We start from the raw sequence: 26766 nt of genomic DNA, 5'->3' as shown, positions 1-26766 counted from the left end.
TTTATTTGGAAATGAAGTTTAACCCGGTGCCAAGTTTAAGTTACTTTTAAAATAAATGTGTATTTGATAAGTCTTGTAAATGTTTTAGTATTATGAATTATATTTTTTAAGCTATAAAATAGCTTAAAAAGTTTTACACATCTTTACACGGCAGTGCTGGCATCTGTTCAGGATGTGCAGACTCATTCTTGAGGGCCACGACCACAAATGTATTTAAATTGTAATGAACTATGCATATTTATTCACTATTTATTAAAAATGCTCAACTATGAATGGAATATTTTCTTAAACATCTTAATCTAGTTAACTTAAATAAGAATCATTATGAAAATGTGGCGTTCATGGTTATTATTATTTGTATTTATTTGTAGTTGAAGATGGAGAGGTGTTTGACTTCAGAGGAATGAGACTTGATTGGTTTAGATTGCAGGTAAGCCTCTACTTCATGTTATGACTTGAGAATAAGAAACAAAGAAAAAAAAACAATGAAAGTTAATTGTTTTTTTTTTTTTTTGTTGTTTTTGTGTTTTTCTCCCCAAGTCTGTTAAGTATTCTTCATAATGACTGTATGCTTGGGTTTGACATTTAGCAGTTACCACTTTTTGTCACCACTCCATCCCGGGCTTCATGTATCAGACCAGGGCTGGCCAACTCTGACCCTGGAGGGCCGAAGTGCCTGCAAGTTTTCATTCTATCAGTTTTCTTAATTAGTGACTCCTTTTTGCTACTAATTATCTTCATTTAATTTATTTACTATTTAAAGCAGGGGTGTCGAACTCCGGTTCTGGAGAGCCACAGTAGCTGCAGGTTTTCGTTCTAACCACCATTTTAATTAGTGACCTGATTTTGCTGCTAATTAACTTCTTTTGCCTTAGTTTTAATTAACTCGACTCAGACCCCTTAGTTCTTTCTTTTTCCTTAATTTACAGCCAAACACTAATGAGACACAAAATGAGCCGCCACGTGACCAGCTAACCACATTATCTGAGCATAAAGAAAGGTGAAGGTCTTGGTAAAGGTGGTCCTCTCAGGTCTTCAAAACACTTTTTGATGGTGTTCTTAGAAAAAACAAGAAAATCAACAGTTTTGGAAATGTCTGCTGTAGCAGAATGAGTGCAGAATTAAATAATGGGTTTAATTAACAGCAACAATTGGCTTCTCATTAAGGAACTGGTTGGAATGAAATTGGTTGGAGTTTGAAGCCCTAGTTCAGCTGCTCATCTGTTGGCTCGTTTCACGTCCCATTTCTGCTTGGCTGCCATTTAATGAAGAAAAGAATCGATTGAGAGGACTGAATCCTTCAAAACAGGGCAATTAAAATGAAGGGAAAAGGAGTAAATCAGCAGTGAAAACTGGTCAATTGATAGAATGAAAACCTGCAGCCACTGCGGCCCTCCAGGCCTGGAGTTCGACACCCATGATTTAAAGACTCTGAGCCTTTAAATCAGTGGTCTCAAACTCCGGTTGTGGAGGGCTGCAGTGGCTACATCCATCCATCCATTTTCCAACCCGCTGAATCCGAACACAGGGTCACGGGGGTCTGCTGGAGCCAATCCCAGCCAACACAGGGCACAAAGCAGGAATCAATCCCGGGCAGGGTGCCAACCCACCGCAGGACACACACAAACACACCCACACACCAAGCACACACTAGGGCCAATTTAGAATCACCTAACCTGCATGTCTTTGGACTGTGGGAGGAAACCGGAGCGCCGGAGGAAACCCACGCAGACACGGGGAGAACATGCAAACTCCACGCAGGGAGGACCCGGGAAGTGAACCCAGGTCCCCCAACTGCAAGGCAGCAGCGCTATCCACTGCGCCACCGTGCCGCAGTGGCTACAAGATTTCTTTATTGGTGATCCGTTTTTGTTTTACCTTTTCCTGTCATTTTAATTGACTTGTTTCATTTAAGATTTGTTCCTCTGAATTGCTTCATTTCTTTCCTTAAATGGCACCCAAACACAAATGAAACGTGAAGTGAGGGAGCTAACAGAAGACCAACTCAGTCAGGGCCTCAAACTCCAACCAATTGCTTAATGAAGGGCCGAGTCTTGTTCTTGTTATTTAAACCTGTTCTTTAATTCCAATGGATTGTTGCTGCTCTCATTGTGCAACAGCAGACATTTCGATTTTCTCTTTTCTAAGACCACTGCTAAAATGTTTTGTGGACCTGAGCAGATCAGCATTCCTGAGAACTTAGTTTATTTTCAGATATTATATGATGGACACAGTTTGCTGCTCATGTTTTGGCTCATTTTGTATCTTTTTACTGTTTCGCTGCTAATGAAGGAAAAAGCAACAATTAAGGGGTCTGAGTCTTCAAGAGCAAGTCAATTTAAATGACCATTGTGACAGATAGTGGGCGCTGTTGTCCCCTTGAACCCTCAGACCACACGTCAGACACCAGATAAAAGTTCAGTTATTTATTATAATAGGAATGTGCACAAAGCACCCTCTACTCCACAATACTCCAATAAATCACTAATCAATACAATAATAACTATCCTTCACTCCCAGCAGCTCAGTCACCCTTCCTCCCGACTCGGCTCCCTGCTGGGATCTCCCACAGTCCTTTTAAAGTCTTTAACCCCGAAGTGTTTTTGTCCCTCAGTCCATGTGACTTTATAACACTTCTGGGTCAGGTGAAAACTTCTTCTTTTCTTCAGCCCGGAAGTATGTCATTCTTGCCGTCCCCTCGACTGGGAAGTACTTCCAGGCTATAAGGAAAATACAAGTCCCTGGGCCTCCCTGCAGCGTCCCCTGTGGCCCCCACAGTATCCAGCAGGGCTGTGAATAAAAACTAAAAAAAATAAGGCCAATGATGCCATGCTGGAATTTGGGGCACCTCCATGTTGCAGGGAGGGCTCCATCTGGCGGCTTGGGGGTGTTGGCCGGGATCAACTGCCGGCCATATACCACACCGTATATACTTTAAGTTTAAGTTCTCCCGCAGATAAGTGGGGACTTTATTTTACCATAGTATTTCTGGTATTTTATAATGTCGGTTGTATAAGTTGAATGCGATATTGGTCCAAGAGATTATGATATGCTAATGCCCACCTGAGAGAGTAACCACGGGGAACACGGCCTTTGTTTTCTATGTATTGTGCCTACGTGACCACACGGTAACACCTGAAGTATTCTGAAGCGACGTTTGCACTGCTTTGTGTTTTTTGTATCTCACACCCTCCTACACCTTTATCATAAGAGCATCCCTTATCTACAATGGAGCATTTGATCAGAAGAAAATATGGAGCTGGTTTTAAATTAAAAGTTGTTGAAGTGGCGAAAGAAAATGGTAACTGCGCTGCTGCAACAAAATTCGATGTGTCTGAGAAACTGGTGTGAGATTGGAGGAAGCAAGAAGATGAAAAAAGAAAAAAAAATGAAGTGTTGCATTTTTGAATGGGTGTATAATTCAGGGTCTAATTTTATGATCGATTTTTCGGGTTTCAAGGCCCGACTTATACGCGAGTATATATGGTAATTCAAATGAAGTTAATTAGCAGCAAAACCAGGACCCTAATTAAGAAAAGGGTTAGAATGAAAGCCTGCAGAGTTTGAGACCACTGCTTTAGTCCTGGAGCCCCGCTTTGGCTTCAAGTTTTTGTTCCAACCCAATTGATTAATGAGAAATCATTCATTGCTGATGAAGCACTTATTGCTCAAGTGACAGTTTTCGGCTTCATTTTAGTTGTCTCGCTTGTTAAAATTTTGAGCACTCAAGTGTTTATTTTCGTCTTAAACAGCTGTATTCTTTGTTTTAACTGTTTTTAAATAAGATGCAAATGACAAAGGAACCAGCAGTTCTACATTGAGCTTGTCTCCATTTCCACTTGTGTGTGTTCATCATTCACTGTTTGGTTTAATTAAGTCTTTAGAAGGAAACTGAAGAGGAAGTGAAGAACTGAAAAATAATCATTCATTTTAGGCTTCAAATCACTTGGATGATACGTGTATCATTTAAAAGGAAAAAAAAAAAAGAATGAACTGACATGGTAGAGTTTAAACACTAATAAGTCATGAAGTTAAATAAGATCTGTGATTGGTGAGGACTGGCAACCTGCAGCCACTGCTGCTCTCCTGGGTCAGTGTTGGCCACCCCTGGATCAGACAGAGAAGAGAATGGCAAAAGTAATATTGCAAAGCTGAGATCATTAAAGAGCTTACACAAAAATGAAGAAATAGCTTTCTGTACATAAAAGAGAGCAGGATAGAAAAGAAAATACCACAGTTTGAAAAACAAGACATAATTTGCCAGATGGTCTGTTTTTTGGAGTTTAGCCTAAAGTATCAGAAGTGGCCCAGAACTTGAGCAGAGGGGAATTGCGGAAGTTAACAACTCTGGATTTGTGGGGGTTAGGAACTTTGAAGGAGACTGCTTCAAGCCCACCATGTCTAAACGCAGGACATTGACTGACTGAAGTTCTGTTATGATCTCCACGTACCGTGAGATTGCTCCGCATTGCCAAAATTTGTTTTTCTTAATGATGTATGAAAGAAAGTTTCTTTTTTTAAACTCACCTCAGTCAAAACATTTTAAATCAAATTTATTAGGTAAATTAAATAAACTTTATTAATCCCAAGGGGAAATTCAGATCCATACAGCAGCAGAAACATAAAACACAGATATAGACTCACAGGAGAAATAATATAGCCAAGAAAATCAAACAGATAATACAGCCAATCAATCAATCAATTAATCAATCAGTAAATCTACAGGCTCACAGGACAGATAATACAGCTAATCAATCAATCCACAGACTCACAAGACAGATGATACAGCCAATCAATCATTCAATCAATAAATATACAGGCTCACAGGACAGATACTACAGCCAATCAATCAATCAATCAATCAATCAATCCACAGACTCACAGAACAGATAATACAGCCAATCAATCATTCAATCAATAAATATACAGGCTCACAGGACAGATACTACAGCCAATCAATCTATCCACAGACTCACAGGACAGATAATACAGCCAATCAATCAATCAATCAATAAATATACATTCTCACAGAACAGATAATGCAGCTAATCAATCAATCAATCCACAGACTCACAAGACAGATAATACAGCCAATCAATAAATCTACAGGCTCACAGAACAGATAATGCAGCCAATCAATCAATCAATCAATCCACAGACTCACAGGACAGATAATACAGCCAATTAATCAATAAATCTACAGGCTCACAGGATAGATAATACAGCCAATCAATCTATCCACAGACTCAGGACAGATAATACAGCCAATCAATCATTCAATCAATAAATCTACAGGCTCACAGAACAGATAATGCAGCCAATCAATCAATAAATCTACAGGCGCACAGGACAGATAATACAGCCAATCAATCAATAAAATGAAACTTTAAGAGTACATCAGGTGAAAGCATTGACTTGTCTGATGATAGTGGGCAAAAAAGACCCCCAGAGGCGCATCTTTGCACACCATGGTGAAATGAGTCTGGCTAAAAGTGCTCCGTGTGAGCGCCTTCTGCAGAGGATATTTCATGATGCCATCTGATTTTCCCACAATCCTCTTTTCCATAACAGATTTCCCCTTGCGATGCTGCAGGCTTTCCTGATAACTTTGTTCAGGCATTGTGCTTCCAATCATGAACATCCTTAATCCTTTGGTAACTTAATTAATGCTTTCTTTTCACATTTGGAGTTATTAAAAAAATATAAACATTTGTACAGCTCTTGTGTTCATAAGATTTACTTCTGAGCACTTTGAAATCACATATTTTTTTTGGTCCAGCTCCTCCTGACTCACTGTTACGAGAAAACTCCCACATATGATGTACCGTTTAACTCGTGTTGACGTCTAGTTATACAAGATGTTGAGAGTTTTTTGGGGTTTCCCACGATGTGTGGCCCCCTGGATCTGAAAACCCCTTATTTTTCAAGGTAATTTTTGGGCCATATTTTGGTCAGGAAATGACACCCTTGTGATTAAGAGTAAACCAACAGGTGTCTATAGAAAACGTCATTAGAAAAGACTTGAAGTTGTGCAAACCACGACAACCAACCCAGTAATGGGATATAAAGGGTCAAAGTTTCCCCTTTTTAAAAAAAAAAAGTGTTGAAAAAGTATGACTGAATGACTTCTCATGAACCAACTGGGTTGGAACAAACACCTGCAGCCCTCCAGGACCGACGTTGCTCACTACTGTTTTTGACAGCATGAGTGATACAAATATGATATGATTTCTGATTCTTTACTAGGGGTGGTCTATCCTTCTGTGGACGTCTATCAGATGGAAACAAATGACAAGTTTAGACTTTAAGCTAATGCTTAGAATTTAAACATTTAAACTGAAACACATATTTTAAAGTTTAACAAAGACACATTTTTTCCTTGATATCCCCCTCTGCTCCTCAGTTTAAAATAACAAATCAGACAATTCAGACATTGTGATTAAAGTGTGCACATTCTGATGTATGCACAAGGAACTGGTGGTGGATTTTAGGAGACCCAGGCCCCTCATGGACCCCGTGATCATCAGAGGTGACTGTGTGCAGAGGGTGCAGACCTATAAATACCTGGGAGTGCAGCTGGATGATAAATTGGACTGGACTGCCAATACTGATTCTCTGTACAAGAAAGGACAGAGCCGCCTGCACTTCCTTACAAGACTGGCATCCTTCAACATCTGCAGTAAGATGCTGCAGATGTTCTATCAGATGGTTGTGGCGAGTGCCCTCTTCTACGCAGTGGTGTGCTGGGGAGGCAGCATTAAGAAGAGGGACGCCTCACGCCTGGACAAACTGGTGAGGAAGGCAGGCTCTATTGTTGGCATAGAGCTGGACGGTTTGACATCCGTAGCAGAGCAACGGGCACTCAGCAGGCTCCTATCAATTATGGAGAATCCACTACATCCATTAAACAGTGTCATCTCCAGACAGAGGAGCAGTTTCAGCGACAGACTGCTGTCACTGTCCTCCTCCACTGACAGACTGAGAAGATCATTCCTCCCCCAAACTATGCGACTCTTCAATTCCACCAGAGGGGGTAAACGTTGAACATTATTCAAGTTATTGTCTGTTTTTTTTACCTGCATTTTTTATTACTCTTTAATTTAATATTTTTTGCTGCTGGAGTATGTGAATTTCCCCCTGGGATTATCTATCTATCTATCTATCTATCTATCTATCTATCTATCTATCTATCTATCTATCTATCTATCTATCTATCTATCTATCTATCTATCTATCTATCTATCTATCTATCTATCTATCTATCTATCTATCTATCTATCTATCTATCTATCTATCTATCTATCTATCTATCTCATTCATTTAGGGGGATTTGTGTACATTTTGCTTGCAACACTTTTTCTACACAGTCTCCCCATTTGGGACAATTGGCATCCCAGGGGTTTGTGACTCCTCAGGTGGGTTTCAGGGCTTCATAAGACACCTTGGCCTGTTTACACCCTTTGGAGTCTGTAGTTGCCGTTGTTCAACATGAGGACAAGATCTGTGTCAGTGGAAGCCAAAGAAGCCACCATGAGGCCGAAAAACAAGAATGAAACCATTGGAGGCATCAGTAGGACCTTGGGATGACTGAAATCAACTGTCTGAAACATTGTGAAGAAGAAAGAACACACTGGTGGGCTCAGGAATGACAAAGGGGCTGGGTAGGCCAAGGAGGACCTCTGCTGCTGATAACAGAAGACCACTCATAATGGTCAAGAAAAAGACCCACACACCTGTGGGACAGATCAGAAACAGTCATCAGGAGACAGAAGTGTGTGTCAGACACGACTATCGGCAGAAGATTTCATGAACAGAAATACAGAGGTCACACTGCAAGATGCAAACCACAAAAACAGGATGGCCAGATTACTGTGTGAGAAAAAAGGACTTAAGAAAGCATGAAGAATTCTGGGAATCGGTCTTGTGGACAGATGAGACAAAGATGAACCTCATAAGAGTGATGGATAGAGCAAAGTGTGGAGACCTAAAAGAACCGCCTGAGATCCAAAGCAGACCACCTCAACTGTTAAACATGGTAGTGCTGGGGGTGTTCTGCCTTGGTCATGTATGGCTTCTACAGGTCCTGGCTCACTTTTCTTCATTCGTGATGTGATTGCTGGCGGCACAATGAATTCTGAGGTGTGTACAAACATCTGATCTGCTTGCGATCCAGTAAAGGCCTCCAAACTCACTGGATGGCGCTTCACCCTACAACAAGATGATGAGCCAAACACACTGCTGAGACCACACAGGAGTTTATCAGAGCCACAAAATGGAAAATTCTTGAATGGCCAAACCAGTCACCCAATTCCAATCCAGAATGAGCAGGCCTTCCATATGCTGAAGAGAGAAGTTTAGGGGACAAGCAGAAGCTGAAGATGGCCGCATTAGAAGCTTGGCAGAGCATCAGCAGAGAAGACCCTCAACACCTGCTGATGTCTGTGAATCACAGACTCCAAGCAGTCATTGCATGTGAGGGATGTACGACAAAGAACTTAATATAACAGTGGCTTTAATAGACCTGCCATTGCTGTGTCCAAACATAATGGTACCCTGAAATGGGGGGTATGTGGAGAAAAAGTGTTGTGTGACCAAAATGTGTACAAATTCCCTTAAGTAAAAGTCTGCAATGTTCACTTTAATCAAATCTGAATTAAACTTTCGAGCAGAAGGGGAAATCAAGGAAAAATGTGTCCTTGTCAAAAACATTATGGAGGACACTGTTTTCTGTGTTTGGTACAGCGTATTAATCCCCCTAATGCAGTAAATAATTATATTTCTTATGAGCATCCCGAATGAGGGTGGCTTGACGTAATTTAGACTGTCTTACCTACTTTCTGTGTAAGAAGTGAAATGTTTGTAATGTCTGTATGTTGTCTTGCGTGAACTTGTCTTTTATGCACCTGTCTTTTATGTCCACACATTGAGCCTGGAGAAACGAAATTTCATTCAGCTATGCATCTGTTGTTGTACTGTTGTATGGTATGAATGACAATTAAGTTCACTTACTTACTTACTTACTTTTTCAAAGCAGTAGAGTGTTGTACCGTGTTAGCCATAGATTGATACAGGAAAAAGTAGGGTGAAATGACACCTTTTATTGGCTAACTGAATAGATTACAAATGTCAGCTTTCGAGGCTGCTAAGGCCCCTTCATCAGGCAAGATGCAACCTTGTAATATACAGTGCATCCGGAAAGTATTCCCAGCGCATCACTTGTTCCACATTTTGTTATGTTACAGCCTTATTCCAAAATGGATTAAATTAATTTTTTTCCTCACAATTCTACACACAACACCCCATAATGACAACGTGAAGAAACGTTTACTTGAGGTTTTTGCAAATTTATTAAAAATAAAAAAACTGAGAAAGCACATGTCCATAAGTATTCACAGCCTTTGCCATGAAGCTCCAAATTGAGCTCAGGTGCATCCTGTTTCCCCTGATCATCCTTGAGATGTTTCTGCAGCTTCATTGGAGTCCACCTGTGGTAAATTCAGTTGGTTGGACATGATTCAAGGCACACACCTGTCTATAGAAGGTCCCACAGTTGACAGTTCATGTCAGAGCACAAACCAAGCATGAAGTCAACGGAATTGTCTGTAGACCTCCGAGACAGGATTGTCTCGAGGCACAAATCTGGGGAAGGTTACAGAAAAATTTCTGATGCTTTGAAGGTCCCAATGAGCACAGTGGCCTCCATCATCCGTAAGTGGAAGAAGTTTGAAACCACCAGGACTCTTCCTAGAGCTGGCAGGCCATCTAAACTGAGTGATCGGAGCAGAAGGGCCTTAGTCAGGGAGGTGACCAAGAACCCGATGGTCACTCTATCAGAGCTCCAGAGGTCCTCTGTGGAGAGAGGAGAACCTTCCAGAAGGACAACCATCACTGCAGCAATCCACCAATCAGGCCTGTATGGTAGAGTGGCCAGACGGAAGCCACTCCTTAGTAAAAGGCACATGGCAGCCTGCCTGGAGTTTGCCAAAAGGCACCTGAAGGACTCTCAGACCATGAGAAAGAAAATTCTCTGGTCTGATGAGACAAAGATTGAACTCTTTGGTGTGAATGCCAGGCGTCACGTTTGGAGGAAACCAGGCACTGCTCATCACCAGGCCAATACCATCCCTACAGTGAAGCATGGTGGTGGCAGCATCATGCTGTGGAGATGTTTTTCAGCGGCAGGGACTGGGAGACTAGTCAGGATAAAGGGAAAGATGACTGCAGCAATGTACAGAGACATCCTGGATGAAAACTTGCTCCAGAGCGCTCTTGACGTCAGACTGGGGCGACGGTTCATCTTTCAGCAGGACAACGACCCTAAGCACACAGCCAAGATATCAAAGGAGTGGCTTCAGGACAACTCTGTGAATGTCCTTGAGTGGCCCAGCCAGAGCCCAGACTTGAATCCGATTGAACATCTCTGGAGAGATCTTAAAATGGCTGTGCACCGACGCTTCCCATCCAACCTGATGGAGCTTGAGAGGTGCTGCAAAGAGGAATGGGCCAAACTGGCCAAGGATAGGTGTGCCAAGCTTGTGGCATCATATTCAAAAAGACTTGAGGCTGGAATTGCTGCCAAAGGTGCATCGACAAAGTATTGAGCAAAGGCTGTGAATACTTATGGACATGGGATTTCTCAGTTTTTTTTATTTTTAATAAATTTGCAAAAACCTCAAGTAAACTTTTTTCACGTTGTCATTATGGGGTGTTGTGTGTAGAATTCAGAGGAAAAAAATGAATTTAATCCATTTTGGAATAAGGCTGTAACATAACAAAATGTGGAAAAAGTGATGCGCTGTGAATACTTTCTGGATGCACTGTACTTGCAACTCTTTAACCATATCTTGCAAGTTATTCTCCAGGAGAAGAATGAAGTTGTTACACCTTGCCTGATGAAGGTGCCTTAGCTGCCTCGAAAGCTTACTTTTTAAATAAATTCTGTTAATTTGTATGGTTTGTGTGTGTGTGTGTGTGTGTGTAAATTCTTGTGATGGCCTTTTCCTTGCTAACCTTGTTCTTTTGCTGTACTACCTTTACCTTTACATTGACTTGCTTGGCTGACGCCTTTATCCAAAACGACTTACAACATTTATGATACAGTCGGTTCCATTTCTTTTGTGCTTTCAGTTGGAGCACAGACAGGTCAAGTGACTTGCTCAGGGGCTCACAGGTGTCAGTAGTGGGATCTAAACCCATAACCTCAGTCCAAAGCCTTAACCCCTTACACCACACTGCCTGCCTACTACCGTTTTTAAATTTGTGTCTGTGCCCAAGAATCTGTTATGAGAATAAATACAATATTCAGTTTTACAATTTATTTCCATATTTTTTGGGAAAATAGAGCTTGATATGAAACAGTATATTTAGAAAATGAAGAAATGTGTTTCTTTTATCTACACGGTATGAGTGACGCTAACACCTGAACCTCTTTAACTGTCGCCATCAGTCTTTTATAAAGCGTAGGACTTAACTTGACACGCTTAGAAAGCGTCCATTCTAGCTGTAGTATGTGATCTGCCTTTCAAGGCCACATAGATCTTATCAAGTCGAGTATCTGAAGACTCCTTTTTTTTTTTTTTTCTTTTTCTAGACGCGGGTAAAAGTTTCCAGTTACACCCTGCATTCTCCTTTATTTCTTCCTTTAAATGAGCAGTTCTGTTTACAGAAATATTCAACCCTTTTTAATCCTCCTTAATTACATCTTGGGAAAGAAAAAGTAAAGTAATCCTCTTAGATCTTCCATGAGTCATTCGCTGAATACCTTTAGTCATTTTTGGGGAGAGGAGAACAGTCGAGGCTTTTTTTTTTTTTTTTTTTTATAAAACATTTTGTTCATTTTGTTCTGCTTGTATTTCATAATTAAATCATGGAAAATGAGTCAATGCTGTGCCTTATCCTTCATAATAACATCAGATCAACAATTTAACCATGTTACAAAATAAAAATACAAAATGTGTACTTTTCACTCCACTGAAATCAGTAAGCCTGCCAAATCAATAAAGCTAAAGCAGATGGGGTTAACGTGACCACTGCCTGCCTACTCACGGATGGCTGACATGTTGTAAAGCCCTGCTCGGCCATTCCGCATAAGGCACACAGCTTGGCCTTCTTTGGTGTGACAGTTGACTGGTGGGGTCTTGTGAGTCGGAACCTTTCACACAATTGCTGCCCCACTGGTACCTACCAGTGTGCCATTCTTATTACATACATGTGTTATAAACTTTTCCTTTTATTATAATTTTTTTTACAGTGGATTCAGAAGATATTCTGATCTCTTCAGTTTTTACACACTTTATTGTATTGTAGACTAGGGGGCTCTGCCCCAAGCTTGCTTCGCTCGCCAACCCCCGGGTCGGTGCTACGCTCTAGTCTCTTTGTGGTTCAGCCACTCGCATATGGGGATGCGGATGTACAATTTAAACAGATTGTTATTTTAATGGGAATTGTTACATATGCATAATAGAACTATTTTACATTACAGCGAGTAATTAACCATATTATAAAATAGTAAAACATAATAATTTGAAAGTAAATTGTTTCATGTTGCGTTAGATTTATTTGTTCCGTTATACGATTTTGTTACATTACAGCGAGTAGTTAACCATATTATAAAATAGTAAAACATAATAATTTGAAAGTAAATTGTTTCATGTTGCGTTAGATTTGTTTCGTTATACGATTTCATTACATTACAGCGAGTAGTTAACCTATTATAAAATAGCAAAACATAATAATTTGAAAGTAAATTATGTTTCATGTTGCGTTAGATTTATTTGTTTCGTTATACGATTTTGTTACATTACAGCGAGTAGTTAACCATATTATAAAATAATAAAGCACAATAATTTGAAAGTAAATTATGTTTCATGTTGCGTTAGATTTATTTGTTCCGTTATACGATTTTGTTACATTACAGCGAGTAATTAACCATATTATAAAATAGTAAAACACAATACTTTGAAAGTAAATTATGTTTCATGTTGCGTTAGATTTGTTTGTTCCGTTATACGATTTCGTTCTGTTTGGATTTGAAATTAACACGCAAATACTTTTTAAACTTAACACTTTTACTGTAAAACCTCAGTTAAAACAGTTTTTTGAATTAAATTTTAGTCAATATCACATTGAATTTTGATTCCGTGTTTGGATTTTGATCGTGACAACGCAACGTATAACCGCCTGTGAGTGAATTTAGTTTCTTTCTCTCTAATAAATAAACCGACTTTTTCGAATGTCTATGTGATTTTTTAATTGTTTTTGCAAAAGCTCTTTTAACGGGAAACTGTAAACGTTTTAATATGAATGGCATATCAAGATCTCCTTTGGTGTCTAATGTTATCCCCTGATGATGTACTACATTACCTTTCTTGGATACGTCCTCCTTTCAACAGTAATTTGTGCGGAGGAAGACCGGACGGTGTTAACGGTTGTAGATATTCTTTGTGATATTGTAAGTTGATGTTTTCATCTTCCGCACCATCACCACCAACTGTTTCAGCAGAGGCTATTTATACGTATTTAGCCAATTTTTCGTGTAACTGATCGACAATTTTCATGTTAATTTGTTTGACTTCATCGTTTCTTGGTGCTAGGATTGGCCGTGTACTCATTTCTTCTGTTGATAATGTTTGAGAGGATGGCATGACTTGAAAAAATCTCATGGCCAAAGTCTTGTCTCACAGGACTTGAAATTATCTCTTTGAAAAAGTCTCGTCTCAGGATTTCCTTTTATAATAGAGAGATTTATTTCTAAACTGATACAATTGAAATTTTTACATATCAATCTTATACTCAGTAACCCATAAAGACAAAGTGAAAACATGTTGTCAGAAAGGTGTGCAGATTTATTAAAAACTAGCCGTCTCCCGCGGCTCCGCCCGCATTGTAGTTAAACAGGACAAACTTTAAGAAGCAATAAACAAACAGGTATCGCTAGCTAAGGGGAGGCAGAGTACGCTCCAACACGTGGCCAGAGGTAGACCGATTCAAACGGAGGCTGGCGCGTGAGTGAAGAGGGCCTTGCCTGACTCCCTGCTCCTGAGGTCCCGCCTCTCCTTCCCCTCGGCCCGCATCCTCTCTTGGATTTGCGCAAATAAATTGGTACCATAACCGAACTATAATACTTCACATAATGAGAGAAGTTGCAAAAACAACCAGAATGTTCAAGCAAATTATAGAAATAAAAATGATCTAAATCCGTTAAGTAGTTCTCTTGTGAAAAGCGGACAGACAGACAGAGAGAGATGTTGGATTTTATATATTTAGAGTTGAAAAACTGAAATTTGTCATTCCTAGAAAAGTTAAGCTGTGCTTGATGGCCCAATCGCAAACAATAACATTAAGGCTTGACATTCTGGCACTTTTGGGACTTCTCATGTTTTTTAGATTCTCACCTGTCAGCTGCGCTTTTCTGCAGCGTGTACTCTTATTTTTTTTTGGCATGGTTTTAATCTGAAGCTGGCAGTCGTTTACAAGTTCTTATGGATTGCGTTTGATCACTGCTGGATGAATTTACACCCTGATGTAATGTAGAGTTCTTCCAAAATGGGTTTTGATATATTATTATTTATTTTTTTTATGAAGTGAATTTTATGCTTAATATGTGAAAAACCTTCACCACAAGTTTCAAAGCCAAGAATCAGAACCAATTTTAGCTTTAGTTGGTGGTTTCTGTGCGTGATTTTTGTCCATCTTTTCAGTGTTTACATTTTATTTATGTATTTTCACCATATGATTTGAATTATTACTGTTTGAACCTTATGAACACATTTTTTTTTTTTTACCCATGGTGGTCGGTCTTTTCCGGGTTTAATGTGTCTTTGTTATTCATTCACCTATCCTAAGCATTTCTAAAAATATCAGATAATTGTTGCATTAAATTCTCCTACCCCACAGCTTATCTGAAGTTTCTTCTCTCATATATCTCATGGAGAAAAAGATTGTTGTTCAATCAGGTCAACAACAGGGAACTGTGAGTGGCATAACTTTTAGGGTTCACTCCGACTCTGCCATTGCTTCATAAAGTGCGGCTTTATTGGCTGAAATGCAGTGGCTTCTGCAGGCACATGTTATTACTAGTCAGATAGATAGATATGAAAGGCACTATAGGATGGATAGATAGATATGAAAGGCACAGTATGACAGATGGATAGATGTGAAAGACACTATATGATAGATGGATGTGAAAGATGCTATATGATGCATGGATAGATGGATTGATTGGTGTATAGATGGATGGATAGATGCATGGGCAAGTGGATGGATGGATAGATGTGAAAGACATTATATAATAGATAGATGTGAAAGACAATATGATGGATGGATGGATGGATGGATTAATTGATTGATGGATAGATGCATGGGTAGATAGATGGATGGATAGATGTGAAAGACACTATATAGTAGATGTGAAAGACACTATATGATGGATGGAAGGATTGATTGATGTATAGATGGATAGATGCATGGGTAGATGGATGGATGGATAGATGTGAAAGACACTATATAATAGATAGATGTGAAAGACACTATATGATGGATTTATGGATAGATGCATGGGCAGATGGATGGATGGATAGATGTGAAAGACACTATATAATAGATAGATGTGAAAGACACTGATGGATGGATGGATGGATTGATGGATAGATGCATGGGGTAGATGGATGGATGGATAGATGTGAAAGACACTATATGATGGATGGAAGGATTGACTGATGTATAGATGGATGGATAGATGTGAGAGATACTATATGATAGATAGATGGATTTTTGGATTTGAAAGACACTATATAATAGATGTTGTGATGGATGGCCAGGGCTTCACCACATCTGCCAGGGGGACAAGGGTGGGAAGCCCAGTATCTCCCCCTGGACGCTAGATGGCAGCCTCCCTGGATTGCAGCGGTGCCTCAGACTCCCCCAGGGCTTCATGGGGGTTGGAGTTCTGTGCAGGTCTGTGGGGTTCCGCAGGTGCTGCCAGGGGGTGCTGCTGCTGGCCCCTTTTGGGCACTGGTTTCACCTTACCCGGAAGTGCAGCCGGATGTCGTCAATCAGTCAACTGGAGCACTTCCGGGTACCCAATAAAAGGGAGTCAGCGACCACCACTCATCAGCCAGAGTTGGGAGGTGGAGGACGAAGCTAGACGGGAGGAGTGGTGGTGCCAGTTAGAAAGGACTGTGTTGTGTGCTTATTTGGACTGTGTTGTGGCTGGGGGGTTAACAGGGAAGACGTGCCTTCCAGTCTTTCTTGTGTTTTACATGTGCCTCAGTGTGAGTCTGTGTCGGGTCAGGCGCAATATAGTGCCTTTTATCACACTGTGAAAGACACTTTATGATGGATGGATAGATAGATGTGAAAGCCACTTTATGATTGATACATACCCTGTATATAGATGTGAAAGACACTATGATAGATGGATGTGAAAGACACTATATACTAGATAGATGAGAAAGGCACTATATGATAGATAGATAGTTAGATAGATGCATAGGGGAATTGATAGATGAATAGATAAATGTGAAAGACACTTTATGATTGATTGATAGATGTGAAATTTCACTATAAAATAGATGTGAAAGACACTATATGATTGATAGATGGATGGATAGGTAGATCAACCTTTATTTGTCCCCAGGGGGAAATTTGACTTTTTCAAGAAGCTCTTTAAATAAATAAATATATAAATAGATCCATAAATATATATACTGTACATATGCACTATGGTCTATCTGCTATTTCATCAATTGCTTCTTGCTTCCCTCCATTATGGCCAGTTGCCCAGGCCCTGAAGCAGCACAGCATCCCCATACCATCACACTGCCAACGCCATGTTTGATTGCTGGCATGATGGTGTTCTTCTGGAAGCTGTAACTGTTAATGTGCAAACGTACACATTGTTCCTAGAAATAAGAGTTGTTATTGTGGTCTGAAGTGACTGTGTGCATACATCAACTAGAGGGAGGGAATGGGGCAACACCAGTAAATCACTGACTTTACACCACCTCCTGGTGGTTGATCCCCGTCTGAATAGAGCTTAAAAATTACACAGGCCGCCTAGTAATTATTACTTTATCACACCTCCTGCTGTAACACTAATCGTGTGTAAGTATGGCTGTCAGAAAAATTAGAGAACAGTAAAGTGGTATACGCTTACATAGCATAGATGTGCAGGTAATAAAACATAGAGGAGTTCTTGTATATGGATGTATTTCTAAGTCTCTAAAAATAAGTCTGATGGGATGGTGAGATGGCCAGTGAGGTCAGGAAAAAATGCAGTGGCACGATTCTTGAGAAAAGCCCAAAAGTTTCGCCAGCTCTCACTGGGCCTTCTACCTAACAAGCATGTACTGTGTGTGCCAGAAATGGTGGTGTTTAATACTGGAGCTCCTCGGAGTACCGTCCTGTCTCCCTTCCTGTTCCCCTTCACACAATGGACTTCCAGTACAATACCAATGCTTGCCATCTGCAGATATTATCTGATGACTCGTCCATCATAGGTTGCATTAATAATGAAGATGAGTCAGAGTATAGGAAAGTCATGGAGGATGTCGTCTTGTGGTGCAGGCACAACATTAGCAAGACCGAAGAACCCGTGTTGGACTTCCGACGTGCCAAGAAACCTCTGAGACCCGACACCATTCGGGGGAGGATGTAGAGGTTGTGCAGAGCCTACATGTACCAGCAAACTGGACTGGTCTGACAACACAAGAAGGGCCAGAGCTGACTGGACTTGCTAAGAAGGTTCAGGTCTTTCGATGTGTGCAGAAAGCTGCTGGAAATGTTCTACCAGTCCATAGTAGCCAGTGTGCCGCTCTACACTGTGGCCTCCTGAGGAAGCTCAAAAGAAGCACTCAACCTGAACAAACTTATCAGGAAAGGCTGCGCCATCACAGGGTGAACCCTGGACATACTGGAAGCTGTTGTGGAAAAGGATGTTGTGGAAGAGGATGGTGGCCACAGGCTCATTCCATCACAGTGTGCTAAGAAGCGCCTCTGGGGATCTTTTCTGCCCACCGCTATCACACAATTCAATGCTTCCACCTGATGTACTTTTTAAGTTTATTTTTATTGATTGATTGATTGGCTGTATTATCTGTCCTGTGAGTCTGTAGATTTATTGATTGATCTATTGATTGATTGGCTGTATTATTGGTCCTGTGAGTCTGTAGCTTTATTTATTGATCGATTGATTGATTGGCTGTATTATCTGTCCTGTGAGTCTGTAGATATATTGATTGATCTATTGATTGATTGGCTGTATTATCTGTTTGTCTATAGATTTATTGATCTATTGATTGATTGGCTGTATTATCTGTTTGTCTATAGATTTATTGATCTATTGATTGATTGGCTGTATTATCTGTCCTGTGAGTCTGAAGATTGATTGATTGATTGGCTGTATTATCTGTAATTTTCAAGTGTGGAGCGGGGGGGGGGGGGGGGAATCAAGGAGAAATGTGTCTTTTCCCCAAACATTATGGAGGGGACTGTAATTGTTGTTAAATAGAAGAAGATGAAGACTCTCCTGCAGCCACTGAAGCCGTTCACAGAATAGTTATAAACACTTTTTTAAGACTTCTTCACATTCTGCCTCGTCACCAAGTCTTAAACGTTTTATTTGCTGGCAGTATTTTAACAACAGCTTCTTAAAAATGTCATAATGATAAATTATTTAGGAGTAAAAAAAATAAAAAAAAACCAACTTTTTAATCCTTTTGTTGATTCAGATTTCATAATTTCTCTGACAGTTAAACGCCCCCCATGAGCCTGTTTACACCCTGCTACCTGGCAATTAGCTTGCTGTGTGAATAACTCTTGAGTAATAAAGTTTCCACACACACACGCTCCATCTGCTTAAGATCAGACCCCAATAGTGTCGCTCTGGCGTGTCGCGTTACTTCTTCTTGAACTCATTTTAAAGCGACTGCGTTTGTGAAGTTTACTTCTAATAACTGGTAAAGTGACACATACACAGTGATTGTAAGTGTCTTGGTTATCCCGGCTGGGATTGAGGATGATATCTTTCTCTGGCCAGAAGACCATATATGAAGGACTGCGAGAGAATAGACACAATCCAGCCTTGTATGATTTGTCCCGCCCGGGAACGAGAAATAATGGATAGGCTGGGTGATGGTGGATGCTGGGAGCAGTTCGTTCCACCACACTGAAGGTGGCAGTGTTCTTCTAGTCTGATCCCAGTTAGGACACCCGCAGGGTTGCTTAGGAATTGGAGTGCAGAAGTGCAGCCTTAAATGGGTCCTTGGGTGCTGACTTGGTTGTTTTGGGGGGTTTGGGGGGTGGAAGAAAACACTTGTTTCCGCATGACCTGGAAATGCTCTCGACATTCAGTGCAGTTGACACCAAAAACATTCCTGGGTCTTACTTAAAAAGCAGCCCACCACCTTAAATTAGGTAGTCAGGAGGCAGTGGGCGAAACTCACTTAGGAGGAGTGGAAGGAGAGGAAGATGTTTATTTAGCTACTGTATATTATGGTATATGTGGCCATATGTTGGGTGATTATTGTGTCTGTGGTTTGGGGCTTGTCTGTGCCCCCTTGTGGTTACAATACAATTTGCATTCATGTGTATAAATAAATACATGTATACATACAGTTTCATATAAAGGTTTGAACGTCAATGGCCAAATTTCTTTTTCCATTTGAAGTAAGTACAGCTTTGACAGCAGACAAACTTAAACAATGGCAATTTTACTTTTCTTGTATACGAAGCATAGGGAAAGTATTGCAATCGACCAAAAATTCAGTGTTGAGATTTTGATGAATCTCGATGTTTTAGACCTCCCTGAGTCCGAAAATACCATTTTTGGAATTATGTCTGTGTGTATGTAATCATGATAACTTAAGCAACCAAATTTTGTATACAAATATTAGGTACAAAACATAGATTTCTTTCAACTTTTGGACTATTTCTGCCAACCGGAAGTGGTACTTTTCCTTTTATTCATTCTTCTGCAGAGTCCGATTTATTCAACTTTACTTTTATATTAATTGTTCAATATATCTGCGGTGGGTTGGCACCCTGCCTGGGATTGGTTCCTGCCTTGTGCCCTGTGTTGGCTGGGATTGGCTCCAGCAGACCCCCGTGACCCTGTGTTCGGATTCACCGGGTTGGAAAATGGATGGATGGATGTTCAATATATTATTCGTTTGATTTGATTTGTGTTGATGGTCCTTTCATGTTCATAATTTAAAAATATAATCATTGTCCTGCGGCTTACTCCTCAAATATCCATCCACATATCTGAGCATACGAGAAAGTCGAGGGGAGACCACTACCAATTTATTTATTTTTTTTTGTTAAAACGTTCCGGTTTCCTCCCACATTTAGCATGCTTACATACACTTCAGTAACCCAATTAATTCACAGAAACTTGATTTTCAAAATGCCATGTAAACGCTTATTCTGCTTAGGGAAATCTGGTTACTCTCAGAGGTAGAGTTCTCTGCAAATAACCCGATTATCTGGCCATGTAAACCCTTGACTGTTAAGGATCTTATAGTCTGTGCATGTCTGTTCCACTCTTGTCATCCTGAAATGGATTTGCTTTACAATCAACTTTCAGGAGCCACAGGTTGGAGCATCCAGATGCAAATAATATTCAGGCAATCACATTATTTTTTTCTCCTAGTTGGAACTGTCTGTCTCAATATTTCAGAAATCTCTAAATTTATGTTGGTGAGCTGAACAGACAGTGCTAAACTCAGCCACACGATCTGGAGAGTAGTAGGGTAACATGTTAAAAGTAACATGCATTACATAGTCCATCCATCCATCCAACCATCCATTTTCCAACCCGCAGAATCCGAACACAGGGTCATGGGGGTCTGCTGGAGCCAATCCCAGCCAACACAGGGCACAAGGCAGGAACCAATCCCAGGCAGGGTGCCAACCCACCACAGGACACACACAAACACACCAAGCACACACTAGAGCCAATTTCGAATCGCCAATCCACCTAACCTGCATGTCTTTGGACTGTGGGAGGAAACCCACACAGACACGGGGAGAACATGCAAACTCCACGCAGGGAGGACCCGGGAAGCGAACCCAGGTCTCCTAACTGCAAGGCAGCAGCGCTACCACTGTGATTACATAGTCCATGTACTTTTAAAGGTAACAAGCAACCTAACACACATCTAAGTGAAGTAAAACGCACCTGTGTTGTTATTATTCCAGCAGCGCTGGGTGTGAGAAAAGAAAAACATGCAATCTGGTAAGAGAAACCGATTAATAAAGTGTCAGTCTGACTAAACATATTTACCGTGTTTCCCCGAAAATAAGCCCTAGCATGATTTTCAGGCTGCTCTGTAATATAAGCCCTACCCCAAAAATAAGCCCTAGTCAAGATCGTCAGCTGAAAAGTAAGGCGCCTAAGGCCAGGTTTCTACTTCACGTGATGCAACGCGTGTACCTGAAACATCCATTAAATTCCAAGGACGCCTCACCACAATATCTCTGAAAACGATGTTTAATAATTACATCCATCAAATTCGGGGATGTGCCCATTCCAGCTAGCATCGGTGCAAGACAGGAACAAAATCTCTGGACAGGGCATCAGCTCATCACAAGGTCAACACAAGCGCACACACACACACTAATGTCATTATAATTTCACCAAACCTTCATGTCTTTGGATGGAAAGCTTAGCACACTGTGGAGAGCACTTTGAGTAGTGAGAAAAGCGCTTTATAAATGTAAAGAATTTTTATTATTAAACCCACCTGGAAAACATGCAAACTTCAGGCAGGGATTACAAGGGACGCGACTCCCTGCGAAAGAGCAGTGCTACCGCTCTGCCACCGTGCCACCCCATATGTGTAACTATTAGCATGTTCATTATTTAAACAAAGTTAATGATTGTAAATGTAAATTGCATATTTTAATGCATTTCATCATGAAAGTGATATCAATTATAAATCTAAGAATTCTAAATGTACAGAGAGCTGGAATATCATAACTGTAACGTGTTCTGTGTGGCGATGCTGTTTGCCGCTGCTGTCAGGTCAGGAGGAAGCCCCAGATGTACGTAGTGATTTAACAACTGGGTCGGTTTTAAGACGACGTTTATGGTGGTCTACTTTAATGACAGAGTAAACTACGGGATTAAAAAGGACATTTTGCTGCAATTTCCACTTCAATCACAAAATAGATATTTTCTTAATGTCCTTATTTTTTTTTTTTTCTCTGTGGCTCAAATACACCACCGTACATTCCGATGGCATTGTAAAGGTACAAAAAATAAAAAGACAGCACAGAAGATGGTAGGTGAGACTTTTAAAATGTAACGTGTCATTACTTTGGGGAATATGCGACGCTTGAATATCAAAGCACCACAAATGCATCTGTATGTCGGCATTTTGCTTCACCACATCAAACCATTCATCAAACATCGAAGCAGGCACATCGATCCTGTAGGATCCTAAAAGTGGCTGGAGTAGCAAGAAATTCAAGGTTTGAATGTGGAGAGTTATGACGATATTCCAGAAGAAGATGACATGACTGTATTTGGATAAATGTATATTGTTGTACATGAATAAATAGAAGATATCCACTGAAAATAAGCCCTAGTGCATCTTTTGAAGCAAAAATTAATACAAGATCCGGTCTTATTTTCATGGAAGTCAAGTTGGGGAGCATGCGCTGGTACACAACGAAACAACTCGGGATCTCGGTGTGCAACCCATCACCCCACCCCAGGCAAACGCATGGTCCAGTCCCACCCTCTGGAAATGACCATCTATCTACCGCAGCCAGGTGTTACGTGGGCAACCACTTGGTCTGATCCAGCCACTCGGGTCCCCATCAATGAGGATCTTACAAGCTGGATCCCCCTCGGGGGGAAACGCACCACATGGCCGTAGTGCTGTAACTGACGCTTCCTCACAATGCAGGTCATGTGCCTCATTCGGGACTCCATGAGCAACACAAAATCAAACCAACGGGACCCAAGGATTTTCTGGAGAGACACAGTACCAAAGGAGTCCAGTCTTCGTCTAAGGTCACTGGATAGCGTCCATGTCTCACAACCATATAGCAAGACAGGAAGCACCAGGACTCTAAAGACTTGGACCTCCAATATCGGGAGTGCCACACACCCCTTTCCAGCAACCTCATGACCCCCCCATGCTCTCCCAAATCCGTCTACTGACTTCATAGAAAGAGTCACCAGAGACATGAATGCCACTGCCAAGGTAAGTAAACCTCTCAACCTCGGGGAAACACGGTATAAAATACAAGAAAATTCTCACAGGCTCATTTTCGGTCTCACAGGGCGGATAATGTCTTTAAATTATTTATTTATTTATATGGTTTAATGATGGGGGAGTGTTTTAACAAAAGGAGAATTCCAGACGCCTACTTGCTAATATAAAAGCAGATTATTAAGAAACCAAGCTTCTACCTTAACTGCGTCATTCACCTTAATTTATTTATGTGTGTGCATGTAAACACACCGAGTGTAAAGACATGCAGGTCTTTAAGGATATTTGGACCCGGGTGAAAATTTTTCAGGTGCCAACGCAGGCTAAAATCCTTTTAATTGAGGGGGGGGGTAAAAAAAAAAAAAAATACAAAATGGAAACAAAAGCCAAGTGCCTTTCACATTTGGCATTCTAATTCAATTCCTTTTATGACTTCATGCATTACAAAATACAGTTCAATGGATGGTGCACTGCAAACGTTAACGCTGAATATGCTGAGGGCTTACTTTGATTCCCAGCTTAGACGTGTAGCACAGCCAGCATTTAATATGTGAACAAAGATTAAAAAAAAATGACCCTGCTGTTTTTTGTTTTTCGTTTTGAGTGTAATGGCAGCTGGTCTGGTACAGTTGTAATGGTTTGTGATTTATTAACTTCAGCAAATAAAGGCAGATTAGGCTTAATGTCCTTCAATTCCTCCACCCTGCCAATTAAAACTATTAATCTGACCAACTTCCCTACATGTTTAATCGCTGCTGACAGGCCATGTTCTTGCCCACTCATTTCTAACACTGAATTTGAGTCTGAAGTCTGAATTGTTGACAGCTGTATTCAGCCATGGTTTTATATTCTGGTGGTGTGGGAATATTTTGAGGTTCTGTTCTTTTGGGCTTGAGAATATTTGAAAGAGTTTCAAAAAAAACAAAAGTGACATTTGCATGTATGAACAGCCGTCATGTTTGTTGTGTGTGAGTTATGTTGTTCATGCATTTTGTTTTGTCCACTGATATGTGCTATAATGATATTTCTTGCTGTTTTTATACTTTAGGGTGTCAGTCCTACTTTACTGTAACTTTCAGCTAATAATCTAACCAACCAGTAGATACGTATTACATATACACCAGTAACGGCGCACTGCACGATAACGTGCAGTGAAAACACTTGAGTTTTCATTCTCTTCCTCTGTACGTTTATCATGCGTTTGCTCAGGATGTGATGCGCTTTGCTGCTTCCCGAGCTGCTCGTCTTTTCTCTACCTTAGCGGCCGCTTCTTCTCTTCTTCCGTCGACATCTTTACACGTTAAAACTGATTAAGTCAGTTTTTGTGTTGCAATTACTTAGTACGTTTTCCTTAATTTTTCACTTAAGTCTTCAATCTGCCTCAAGAATGATTTAAGATATGAAGAGGTAGGGATGAGAACGGCTCCCGTACGCATGCGCCACACGGCCGGCCTGCTGGCCGCTGCCGAGAGTTGATTCTACAATAAAATAAAATAAAAATAGGAATAACCTTGGAGGTCAATCATCATCCCGAAAGTGGATAGCGGGTGTCACATAGTATACTGTATGTGTACCAAATTTCAGTTGAATAGTCCAAACGGTTTGCGAGCTACAGGTGATTTAAAATCCTGGACAGACCAATGGAGAACCAGGGCAGCATATTATATAAGAAGATCTTTCTCATTAATGGATGTGTAGCTGCCGGAATATAAGGTGTTATCAGGCACGGGTAAAACGCGTGTCAAAAAATTCTCACAGTCCACAAGTTCGTTTTAAAAATAATTAGTGAAAGTTAAAAGCAAATAATCCACACAAGAGTAGTATTAGTATCTGATCACAATGAGCACATTTTATATACACTACCAGTCAAAAGTTTGGGGTCAGGTTTTTGGCAGAAATTGATACCTTTTTTACTATGAATATACCATTAAAATGATTTTATATACTGTATATATATATATATATATATATATATATATATATATATATATATATATATATATATATGGAAGAGAAGGTCTGTGATACGGTTTGCATATTTGCAGTTGGAGATCCACAAAGGGAGAAAAAAATGAATCACGTATCATAAAATAGTTTTATTCCTGAGCTTTCAACCCCTATCAGGGGTCTTCATCAGAGGATAATGCTTAGACTTACAAGAATCAAAGGCAATATATAGCAACACATTCAGTATGGGGGGGGGTGGCGGCGACTAAGTCAGTATGATCAAGTGTGGGGGGGGGGGGGGGGGGGTTGTATAGTTTAATTAATGTGTATATGTCCTTCTTAAGTTGGCATATGCTGGGTTTATGTCCAAGTGTCTGTTGATGGCGTTTTCATCTGATAACCAAGACTCGGCCAACTCTCTGGCGCTTTTTGTACTGGCCTTAAATTTTACTTTTACGTTGTCCCAGTTGAATGTGTGTTTAATGCTAAAAACAAGAAATCGACAGCCGAAACACGAAACGCAGTTTATAGTATTCCATGCAATTCTTGCTCAGCTGTATACATAGGACAAACGTCAAAAAAAATCTCAACACGTGTACAGGAACATCGCAACGCCGTAAGAAGAAAGGACGCACTATCTTTGATATATGCACATACTACATCGACAGGACACACATTCAACTGGGACAACGTAAAAGTAAAATTTAAGGCCAGTACAAAAAGCGCCAGAGAGTTGGCTGAGTCTTGGCTATCAGATGAAAACGCCATCAACAGACACTTGGACATAAACCCAGCATATGCCAACTTAAGAAGGACATATACACATTAATTAAACTATACAACCCCCCCCCCACTTGATCATACTGACTTAGTCACCTCCAACCACCCACCCCCATCCCCAACCCAACCCCCCAGTACTGAATGTGTTGCTATATTGCCTTTGATTCTTGTAAGTCTAAGCATTATCCTCTGATGAAGACCCCTGACAGGGGTTGAAAGCTCAGGAATAAAACTATTTTATGATACGTGATTCGTTTTTTCTCCCTTCGTGGATCTCCAACTGCAAATATATATATATATATATATATATATTATATATATATATATATATATATATATATATATAAAACCAAGGCATTACACATGTTTCTAATGGCTATTACTGCTTGAAATGGCTGCTTTTTAGATAGATAAATAGATAGATATGAAAGGCACTATATGATAGATAGATAGTTCTTTATTGTCATTGTCACTTTTACAAAGGAACAACAAAATTGAAGGTGCAGTCGACTCAGTGTGAGGCATAAGAGTTAAAAAGACAAGAAGAGAGAAAATAATAATAAACCGAATAGTAATAAAAGTACTTTACAAAATATACAAATTGCACTGGTTAAATGTACAAATTGCACTGGTTGACTCTATATTGCACATTGGGAGAATGATATGGAGCAGTTTTATTCTGAGTTCAGGGCCATGATTGCTTTTGGATAAAAGCTTGTTCGTAAGGCGGTTTCTCCTGGTTTTCATTGCTCTGTATTTCTTTCCCGATGGCAAAAGCTGGAAGAGGCAGTGACCGGGATGTGATGAATCCTGTGAA

General features: G+C 40.4%; 1 protein-coding gene across 1 annotated transcript in view; it reads left to right on the top strand.

Annotated features, from left to right (window-relative positions):
- Positions 1-26766, top strand: part of nckap1 (NCK-associated protein 1) — a 272226-nt gene that overhangs the window by 155143 nt on the left and 90317 nt on the right. The window contains 1 exon segment of the mRNA XM_051930467.1: positions 372-430. Coding sequence (XP_051786427.1) covers positions 372-430 — 59 coding nt within the window.

The sequence above is a fragment of the Erpetoichthys calabaricus genome, chromosome 8, assembly GCF_900747795.2.
Source record: "Erpetoichthys calabaricus chromosome 8, fErpCal1.3, whole genome shotgun sequence".
NCBI classification, from domain to species: Eukaryota; Metazoa; Chordata; class Cladistia; order Polypteriformes; family Polypteridae; genus Erpetoichthys; species Erpetoichthys calabaricus.
Note: the sequence above shows the minus strand (reverse complement) of the source record. Positions and strands in the feature narration are given on the sequence as shown.